The 10,494-nt window shown below is 67.9% G+C and overlaps 1 protein-coding gene across 2 annotated transcripts in view; it reads right to left on the reverse strand.

The window, feature by feature from the left end:
• KCNQ1 (potassium voltage-gated channel subfamily Q member 1) overlaps positions 1-2,401 on the reverse strand; it is a 237,163-nt gene extending 234,762 nt beyond the window's left edge. Inside the window, exon 1 of one of the 2 annotated variants that reach the window (XM_053658159.1) lies at positions 1,965-2,401. In XM_053658159.1, the coding sequence (XP_053514134.1) occupies positions 1,965-2,299 (335 nt within the window). In that variant the 5' untranslated portion in view covers positions 2,300-2,401. The remainder of the gene's footprint in view (positions 1-1,964) is intronic. The other variant, XM_037156325.2, reaches the window with a different exon arrangement.
• Positions 2,402-10,494: the final 8,093 nt, after the last annotated feature.

A 10,494-nucleotide genomic window follows, 5' to 3' on the forward strand; every position in this document is an offset into this window, starting at 1 on the left:
GAGATGTTGGGGGGTGAGGGACACCTGCTTGGCCAGGGCCTACCTCCAGTGCCACCCGCCACCGGGACCTCTGCGGCCGCACGCCCCCCAAGGCCAGCCCTCACAGGGCCCAGGGAGCGGAAACACGTGCCCCCCAGGAGCACCCCTTTCCTGCCCCCGGGAGGCCACCCAGCCCTCAGGTCCTCGGAGGCTGGGCAGGGGCAGAGTCTGCTGAGTGAACTTCCGAGAGCCGAACAATCACAATCAGGAAGAAAACACGGGCGCACGCAGACTTCCTCTGGGCGCGGCGAGCCCTCTTCCTCCGCTCGGCAGGCTGCGGCCGGAGCCTGGGCCGCCCCCGCCCACGGGCCTGCGTTGCCAAGCCCCGGGTGTCGGGTGTCCCTCACCCTGTGGCCCCCGGGGCGGGGCACTGAAGCACGCACCAGCAGCCCTCTGCCCACACTGCCTGCCTGGGCCGGGGGCCGGCACCAAGGCCATGGGATGGAGAGGCAGCTGGGCGGAGACCCCACCCCCGGTCTCTCACGGAGTTTGGGTGCAGCAGGTGAGGGCCTGGAAGGAGCCCGCAAGCCTGGCACTGGCCGGGGGTTTGCACAGCGGTGCTGGACTCGGTGGGGTCCCTGGAGGTCCACGCACACGGACATCCCCGGACGATCTGCTGTGGCTGCAGCCTCCAGCAGCACCCACTCCCACAGACCTCGGCGGCCACAGCGCAGGGCCCTGTGCTGCGGGGCTGGGGTGGGGAAGAGGCTTCAAGATGGAGGCCCACCGGTGCCTTTGGGGCAGTGTTTTCTGTCCCCGCGGCCGCAGAGGGCAGCCGCCCTGGTGCGCACGTTCCCAGACGCCCAAAGGTGAGAGACTGAGGCCGCCTCGCCCACCCTGCCTCACCTGCCCAAAACGGCACTCTGAGCAGGTGGGCCTGGGTCCCCCAGTGGGAGAAACTAGGGCTCTGGACACCCCCAGCAAGGTCTCTACCTGCCCCAGGCCAGCAGAGGCCCCAAGCCCGAGTGGTGGCAGCAGGAGGTCAAGAGGCAGCCGGCCCCCGCCCGGCCCCCAAGACCAGCATGGGCACAACCAAGCGAAGGCTCACAGGACAGAGCCTGGCATCGTACCAAGAGGCAGCTGGCCAGGCAGCAGGGCCACGGGACGGCAGCAGCGGCAGGCATCCCACTTCCTCGTGCCCCTGTCCCCGTGCAGTACAACGCCCTGCCCCGCGCAGGTGCGCCGCTCCGGGAATCAGAGCCGCCTGGTAACAGCAGGGGCCAGGTGCGCCAACAGGGCGCTGAGTCCTCCAGGGCACGGCCTCCTCCGATCGGCGGCTGGAAGCCCGGGCCTGCCCCTCCCTCCACGTGCCCCTCCAGTCTCCTCTTCTTGGGCCCAGGCCCCCCCCGAGTTTGGCCAGGTGCGGATGCTTCTGACCGCGTGCTGGCCCCTCAGAAACCACCACCTGGGGCAGGGAAGCCCCTCCCCAGGGCCTGCCTGGACCAGCAGAGTCTGGGGTGCTGACACGGGGCCGCCCCTCTTGGGGGCTCCTGAGCCGAAGACACCTGTCGCCCTGGGGAGCTCTGCTGAAAACGTGCCCGCTGGGCACACGCCCCTGCCCAGAGTGGTTTCCACCTGCACTGTCCCTGCAGGGGGGGTGGAGCCGGCTTCTAGACCAGACACCCCTCTCCGGCTGCCTCCCCCCGCACACAGACACCTGCCCCCGCAGCAGGGAGCTTCCCACGCAGCCAGGGGGTGTCCCACTCACGGTCAGAGCCCACCGGCCCTGAACTTCAAGGGACAGCTCCGCGTGATCTCTGTCTCCCCCTTAACCCTTCCTTCCCTGAGGGCTGGTCCGAGTGGCACGCAGCTGGGGTCCGGTCGGGCGCCAGCAGGTGGCAGGGGCGCAGCGCTCCGCACGAGCCCCTCCCACGCCCCGCCGTGGGAGCCCCTCCGAGCGCGGCCTTGGCGGCAGCGACACTCACACGGCGAAGTGGTAGACGAAGCACTTCCAGCCCGTGGGGCGCTCCAGGAAGTTGTAGACCCGACCCTGGATGTGGGTGCGCGCGAGCAGCGGGCGGCGCGAGCTGTAGATGGAGACGCGCGGGTCCAGGCTCACGGGCGGCCGCGGGCCCAGGTCGACGGCGTTGGGCTGCGCGGCGGGCACATAGAAGGCGCCGGCCACCGGGCGGTCCTCCGCCAGCTCCAGCGAGAAAGGGGACTTCTTGGCCAGGCCCGCGCTGCCCCTCCGGGCACCTGGCAGGCGGCCCCAACCCCAGCGCTTCCTTTCGGCCTGGGGTGCGGAGGAGGCCGCGGCCATGGCCAGGCAGGACCCGCGTGGGCCGGCCGGGCAGCAGCCGCGGGAGCAGCAGCAAACGCCGGCGTCGGGGCGCAGCGCGGGAGGCCGCTGCCGGCCAAGCCCGGGCGCGGGGGCGGGGCCAGGAGGGGGCGGTGGCCCCAGGCCAGCCCTTAGGGACCGTGCGCCCCGCCCCGAACCAGACGCCCCACCCCCGGCCATCGGGCGTGCGTCGGGCCCCCCCCAGCCAGTGGCGAACGGCACTCGTCTGCTGGGTCCCGCCCCTTTCTCATTCACCTGTTCGCCCCGCCCTTGCCCCTTGCCCCGCGCCCAGGTGCTTGCCCCCACGCCCACGTGCTCTGCCCCACCCGCCCGGCCCCACCTGCGTCCACGTGCCCGCCCCCACGCCCGCCTGCTCAGCCCACAGCAGAGCGCCCAGCTGAGCTGGGAAGGAGGGCGTGGGCGCGCAGGTGCAGTGATGGCGAGCCCGCGCAGCTCAGGCAGGAGTGAAGTTTAGGGCCCAGGCACCCACTTTACCTTCCGGCTAGTCTCTCTGGAGAAGTGGTGGGCGCAAGGGGGGCGCCCTGAGGCACGCGCGGACGCACCCTCTTGGCAGCAGCAGGATGGCCCGCCAGTCCTGGATGAGCTCCCCTTGGGCGGAGAAGGCAGTGGGACTGGGGCCCGCAAGGGCTGTCCGACCCTGCAAGCAAAGGGAGGCCATGGACCCTCAGGGACCAGTGAGGGCCCTGAGGGTGCGGAGACGTGGGCCTGCTGGAGGCGGCTGGGGGTGGGGGTCTGGCAGGGACTGACCACAGGGCGTGGTGGGCTGGGCTGCCTGCGCAGGCAGGGGCAGGTGTTTTTGCACAGCCCCGGGCGGGGAGGTTGGGTGCTTTGTCTTCCTGCATCTGGTGGGTTTCCCTGGCTGGGTGGGCATCAAGGTGGGTGACGGGGTCAGAAGGTTGGCTCACTCGGGCACCCCACATTGCCTCTGGCCCTCGCTGCTGTCGATGGCACTAGGGTCTCTGCCCACTGAACGGGAGCCAGGGTGGGTGGAAGGTGGGGCGACCTACAGTAGAAAACGACCTCTTGAGACATCGTGCTGGGCCTCGGGATGACCGTCCCCCAGCCGCCTCAGGGCCCCATACTTTACGGGACACTCCCCAGGTCTTCCCTGTGCACCCCGGGCTGACTGACTGAACGTGCCCCCCACCGGGCAGGTGGCTCTTGGTGGTGGACAGAGCGGCCCCATCCCCCCACCCCGCATGGCCCCGCCAGGCCACGGCAGGTGCAGGTGGTTTGTGCAGAGAAGGAAGGGAGGGGCCCACAGCTGTGCCGGGCACAGACCAGCTCAGGGGCTGCAGCCAGGAGAGCCTGCCGGGAGGTTTGACGGTTATCGTGTGCACGGGCAGAGAGCCGCCTCCACGGGGCCCCTGGCGGGCCGCCCAGGCACACAGCGGCTTTCATCCAGGCCGCCCTTTCCGATGAGTGTGCCTGTGCAGGAACGGGGTCACCGCCAAGGTTGGTTCGGCTCTCTAACCGAACACGAGAGTAAAGTTCAAGTGAAGGAGAGGCTTACGAGCAAATGTCGACACGCCGCCAAGCAGGCAGACTGTCACGGGAGAAGGTGCGGGAGCAGTGCGGCCTCCCCGGGGCTCTGAGATCCGGGCACAACAGCTGAAACTGGCCAAGTTCGGTCGCAAGGAATCGTAGCACTTGGCCCTGGCTGGTGAGGCTCAGTGGACTGAGCGCAGGCCTGTGAACCAAAGGCTTGCAGGTTCGATCCCCAGTCAGGGCACGTGCCTGGGTTGCAGGCCAGGTCCCCAGTGGGGGGTGGGTGTGAGAGGCGACCACACACTGATGTTTCCCTCTCTGTCTAAAAATAAATAAAAAAAATTTTAAGTATTCATGGCACTGTTACAGAAAAATATCTCAACCCGAGGAAAAAAAGGATACTTTTGTGGAAAAGTGGGCAGACAATGTGGCCGGTTCACAGACCAGGGGTCCCGATCTCTGTGCTCACGACAAAGTGTGCAATGTCACTCGCACAAGAAAGTCGCCCGGCGGACGGGTGCCAAGGACGCCGCTCACCCATCTGGCTCCGGAGAGCCCGGACGCGCGCCCGCAGGATCCAGGGGCGGGAAGCTGGCCGGCGGGGGTGAACATGGCCCCCTCCACTGGGCCCAGCGTGTCAGTTCCCGCGCGGGAGCCAACCCAGAGAGACCAGGCACTTTAAGTGGCTTGTTTGTGTTAGCGACAGACTGAAGACGACCGCCCCCACCCCGACGCGGAAGTGCACCATCACAGAGCCGCCGGGGGCCCTGGTCTGCAAGGCTGTGATCTGTGGGGGCAGGAGGGGGTGCGGGGGCGCAGGGAGTGGGCCTGCAGACAAGCTGCCCGCCTCTGACTTGGGCCCATGGGCTAGCTCCGGGCCCCAGAACATTCTAGAACACTACTCTCACCTTCCCTCAGTGGCACTTTCCAACACCCTCTGCCCACCACGCTCCCCACCCCCCATTCTGTGGGGTCAGAGGCCAGCTGCCCGGCACGCAGGGCCATGCGCCCCCTCACCCTTGCTGCCCAGGGGGGCCCACGGTGCCAGTGGGCAGTGGGCTGGGCTCCTGTGTGTTTTCTTTGGTCTGAGGTTAGGTCACCTGACATCACCCTTCCTGTGAGCTGGTCTCATGCTCCGGTCCTCCCAGGCTCCTGCAGAGCCAAGGGGCCCGGCCCTCGGACAGGAAGCCCCTCCCAGAGGCTCCATGGGGCTCAAGGTCAGTCGTCCGAATCAAGCCTCAGGTGGACAAAAGTTGGGGGCCGCTGGACAGACACTGTGACCGGTGCTGCAAGCCCATGGTGCCCTCCAGCCACACTCCTACCAGCACTGAGTGTCCCTCCCCTTCTGAGTGGGCACCTGGAGGACCAGCCCCGGGAACCCACAGTCCCCTGGAGCCTGGCCAGGTCCAAGAGCCCTGTAGAGCGGTCACTCTGGGCAGGAAGGTCAGGTTTGGGATTTGGGGACAGCTCCCGCCTGGTGACGTCTTTGCTGGGCACCAGCTATGACAACAACCCGAATCCCCCTGGACAGCCTGTCCAGCTGCCACGAGGACGCGCAGTCCGGTGCCCTCTTTGGTGACACCCCCACTCAGACACGCACCCTGAGACACACTCCCTGACCCTTAACTTCCCTGCCTGAGACGGTGGAGTCGAGGCTCCGTAAGCCGGGTGGGGGTGGCCTCAGGGCGCGGGCCGGCCCAGCACGGGCTGGGGAGTGGGGGCTGTGGCCAACGTGCCCACCCTGATCACCAACACCCGGGGCCTCCCCAATCCTCACAGGTCCCCTGCCCAAGAGACCGCCACCACCCTCCACACATGACCCTCAGCTGGCCCTCCAGGGAGCAGACCGCCCCGCATCCGAGGCACCCGGGCAGTGCCTGTCTGGGCCTGTCTGAGAAGCTAGCGGGCCTTTCCCTGCTGGAGAGTCATGTCCCTGACTCCTGGGAGGGTGGAGGGTGGGTCACCTGGGCCAGGTGGCCTGTCCAGTCCTGTGAACCTACAGTGGGCAGTTTCCCATCCAGGGCCTTGCTGGGGCCCGAGCACCAGGGCTGGCCCTCTGAAGCTGCCCTGGGGCCCATCTGGGAGCCAGAGCCAGGCAGGGCAGAGCGGATTTGGAGGGGGGCAGGGGAGCAGGCCAGGCCACAGGCTGGCAGGGAGGCTGGGTGCAGAACGGGAGGAGTGGGGGAGGAGGCGGCCCGCGGGGTGACTCAGCCAGCCAGCCGCGGTATCTATTGGGCGCCTACTGAGTTCCCAGGCTTCCAGGTGGCCTGGGGAGGCCAGGACAGTGGAAGGCAGGGCCCTGCCCGGGGGGACAGTGATCTCGTCCATGAGAAATGCAGGCTGAGGGAGACCAGGGCATGGACACAGGCTGGGCTTCACGCAGCCCCCGCCCGCTGCTCCCACGGCCACGCCCGGCCTGCACCAGGGCTGCCCTGGGAAGCCCTGAGGGCTGAGACCGCCCTCCACTTGTCGGGGCGGCAGCCCTGGAGGAGCTGGCGACTGGTGACGAGAGAGAGAGAGAGAGAGAGAGAGAGAGAGAGAGAGATGGACGGAGGCCCGGGGGGCTGGGTAGTTGCGTGGAGGGACACCGGGATGGGGACAGGACGCGTGGGGACAGGTGGGTAAATGGACGGATGGAGAGATGGGTGGGAGGATGAAGGGCTGGGTGGACAGATGGAGGGAGGAATAGATGGAGGGAGGGAGGATGAGTTGTGGTGGGCAGGTAGGTGCATGGAAGGGCAGGTCAGTGAAAGAACGGATGGGTGGGGGGGTGGCTGAGTGCGTGGAGGAGGGGGGTAGGCGAGTGGACGGTGGGTGGGTGGAGGGACCAGGCTGCTTCCCAGGATTTGCACGAATATTGCCCTCCCGACGAGGTATTCCTCAACCAGCCCATTGACAAATAAAATCCCCCAGTTACTGGTCCTCTCCTGCTTTATTTTTCCTTCTCCACGCCACTTTGATAACCTTTTCCTCTTTTTACTTCTTACATATGTGTTTTTGTTTGGTGTCTGCGTCTTGCCTGACACCTGGTACAGTGCCGGCACAGAGGGGTCGCTCCGTGAACCTGTCCAGTGGCGAAGAGTCACGGGGGCCGGGATGGCCGGTGGGGCACGGCCCCTGGGCAGTGGGCCTGAGAGAACGGGGCCCGGGGCCCGTGGTGCTGAACCGAAACACCCCTTTGCTCCTATAGTCCCCAGAAAGGGAGGACGCACGGGCTTCTCGGACTCCTCAGGACCCAGGAGGAGGGGCCGGCGGGGCAGCTGAGGGCCAGGAGGGCTGGGGGCCCTGGCCCAGTGCCCACATCTGGGAGCCCCAGCCAAACCTGCCGGGCTAGAGCCTGTGCCCCACGCAGGGACAGAGGAGAGACAGACATGACACACAGACACGCCGCCCCCACCCCGCACTGGCCCGCACACTGTGGGCACCGGCCGCGCCCTGGGCTCCGGGGAGGCAGACTCTGCCCCGAGCGCCCTCTGCCCTACAGGCCCGGGAGGTGGTGCTGCCCTCGCCCCACGTCACATCGGAGCCGGACTCGCCGCGGTCGCCGCACGGCCCCACGCCCAGGCCGTGGTGGCTGGCTGCACATGGGAGGGCCGCAGGGCACAGGGAAGCCCCCCATCCCTGGGGTCTGGGGCGCCCAGCCGCCCCGCCCTTCTGACGTCTCCTAGGGCCTAGTTCAGCCGATCAGGGGAGGGGGGCTCCTTATTTGCCCCCTACCCTTTGACCACCAGGTACCCTCGGGTCTCCTTCCTGGAGCTCCCACCACCTCTGGGGACAAGGTGGCTGGAGTGAGGGGTGAGGGAGGAGGGGGGCGGTCTGGGCTCAGTATCCCTTGGGTCTCTGGGGCCCTGTCCCCACATCTGTGGCGGGGCCACCGCTGCCTCCCAGGTAGATGGAAGGGTGGGCACCAGGCAGAGGGGAGACCGACGGCAGGCTCTGCCTGTGGGACCGGGGGTCGGAGGCCTCGCTGCCTCCCACCCTCTGGCCCTCCCCTTCCCAGCCCCTGCTCCTGGGGCCCGAGGTCACAGCCTGGGCCCCACCTGCTGGGTGCAGGATCCAGGCCCTGTAAGAACCTGATGGTCACTTCAGGGAGAGGACACTGGCCATGGCTGGGGGGACGAGGACGCTGAGGCACAGCTGCGGAACGGGGGGGCCCCTGCAGGAAGGAGGCGCTCCTGGGTCCCTGAGCCCGGAGGGTGGGGGCCCAGCAAGGGCGCGTCTGCCTCGCCCGGGCAGGGAGGGGTGTCGAGTCCGGGCTGCTCCCATGGCTGTCCCTTCAGCGGAGGGGCCCGCCGAGGGTGTTCGGGTCGGCCCAGAGGCTCCGCTCAGCAGCCCGCCCTGCCGCCCTGGCCAGAGCAGCCTCGTGCTACCGGGAGACCCAGGCGGGCCCGGCCCCTCCCGGGGTCCTGGCTTCAGTCCCGGGAGACCAAGGAGCAGAGGTGGCTCGGAAATCGCCCCACACGTTAGACCCTGAGTGGCCCCCAGCGAGCACCAGGGAAGGCGTGTTCCCTCAGGCCCCTGCCCTCCCGTCCTGGCAGCCTGGGCTGCTGCAGAAAACCAGCGGGTGGCTGTGGCCCCGAGAACTGTGTCCTGAGATGACAGCCTGGGGCGGGAGGGGCTGGGGCCCGCTGTGCCGGGCACGGCCTCTCCCGCAGGGGAACCGTCACGGGAACCGGACCCCGAGTCCTGTGTGACACTGTGGCAAAGGGGGTGGAGGCAGCTCAAATGAAAGCCAGGCCCTGGCTGGTGTGGCTCAGTGGGTAGGGGCACTGTCTGTGCGCCAGAAGGTCGAAGGTTTGATTCCCGGTCTGCACACATACCTGGGTTGCAGGGTCCATTCCTGGTCCAGGGGTGTGCGGTCCCGGGGCGGGGCACCCACGGGAGCCCATCCGTGTTCCTCTCTCACATCGATGTTTCTCTCTCTCCCTTCCGCTCTCTCTAAAAAGCAACGAAAAAATGTCCCCAGGTGAGGATTAAAAAAAGAAGTGAATAAAGTAAAGCTGGAGCGCAGGTCATCCCGGGCACCTCTCCAGATGGTGTCCGTGGACGCAGGTGGGCCCCCAGGCACCCCTGACCCCGGGCGGCAGAACCCAGCCAAGCTGAGCCTGGCCCTGCCCACCCTGCCGCTCCCAGCAGCCCCCTCATGGACACTCGCCACACCCTCCCCCTCCCGCCGTCATCCCACCTGGGTTCAGTCCTCCAGCGGCTCGTGGGTCCCGGCCCCGGGCAGCCGTGAACGCCCGAGGGCAACAGGTCCGAACAGGAATGGAAGGTCACCTCCCAGGGCCGGGCGCGCTGAGAAATCACACCAGGTCACAGGGGAAGAGAGACCCGGGGCAGCCCACAGTCAGGGGTCAGGGGTCAGGGCTGCAGGAGGGAAGGCCCCGAGGCTGGTCCAGGGAGCAAGCAGGAGGCTGCCTGGCTGGGGAGGTTGGTGGTGATGGCGGGCTTCTCACTGGGGCAGTAGGGAGCCACGGAGGGGCCAGGGAGGGGCTCAGAGCTACAGTGGCAGGGCTGGAACAGAGGAAGGGAAGTGGGCAAGCACTGGGTGCCCCTCGTCCCGCAGGCTCCGAGGGCCTGGGAGACCCTTCACTCTCCACATACCCCGACCCTGGCAGGACCTGAGGGCCCCGAAGAGGCACCCCGAGGTCAGTAACCGGGCCCAAAGGCTTGTGGGAACCTAGCCCCGGAGCCCCGTTTTGCCAGAGTCTGATACTTCTTGGGGGCCCTGTCTGGGCTGCAAGCGAAGCTGCTGAACCAGCACAGCCTGCAGCTGGCTCTTGTGGGAGTGGCTGCGTCCCTCCTTCCAGCGGGAAAGCTGCCCAGTCTCCTCTGCAGGGGCCTCGCGCCCACCCGGACTCTGTCTGTGGTCCTGGGGCGCCCTCTGGTGGCCAATGGGCCAGACGGGCGAGCATTCTGTGGGGTTCCGGGGCGCCAGGCCTGGACCCTGTCCCCGACCCCTACTCGAACTCAGGGGACCAAGAGTCCCTTGGGAGGGGGTCCTGGGGTCTCTTTGTGGAGGGACACGCAGAAGTGTCATCCAGGCCTGGTCTCGCTGTGTTACCCACCAGCTCCCAGAGGTGAGGGCCCCATTTTCCAGAGAAAATGTGGCCCAGAGCGGTTAAGGAGCCCAGGGCCGTGGGACCCCAGAGGGCCCAGCCCCTGGCACCCGTCCTGCCCCGGTACGGAGGGGCCATGTCCATGCCGTGCCCACAGTGCCAGCTGGGCTCGGCCACCTGCCCAGCGCAGCGTGCCAGGCCGACGCCTCCTGGCTTTGCAGGACTCTGGGGGGTGGGGGGCTGCCCCTGCCACGGGTCTTCCATGGGGCGCTGGGCACACACCCTGGGGGCAGCTGGCCCTGCTGGTTGGAGAGGTAAACTGAGGGTGGGCTGAAAACTGAGACTGGTCAGGGGAAGACGGCTGGGCTTGGCTCTGCGGGCCACCCCCAGCATGGCCCCCCAGGGAAACCATGGCACTTGAGGTGGCCCAGCAGCCCCCCACGTGGTCACCTCCCTGGCATTGGCCAGAGCAGGCCTGTGGGCCAGAACGTGCCGAGTTGCCCGCCCACCCCGGTTGGCCAGGGAGGGCAGGCAGGAGGAGGGGCCAGGCTGGCTTGCAGGTGCCTCTGCACTGGGCAGCCTCCACCCTGCTCCTTGGCCAGTGGCAGC

This window comes from Artibeus jamaicensis, unplaced genomic scaffold (genome assembly GCF_021234435.1).
Source record: "Artibeus jamaicensis isolate MK-2021 breed Jamaican fruit bat unplaced genomic scaffold, CSHL_Jam_final scaffold_537, whole genome shotgun sequence".
Classification (NCBI taxonomy): Eukaryota; Metazoa; Chordata; class Mammalia; order Chiroptera; family Phyllostomidae; genus Artibeus; species Artibeus jamaicensis.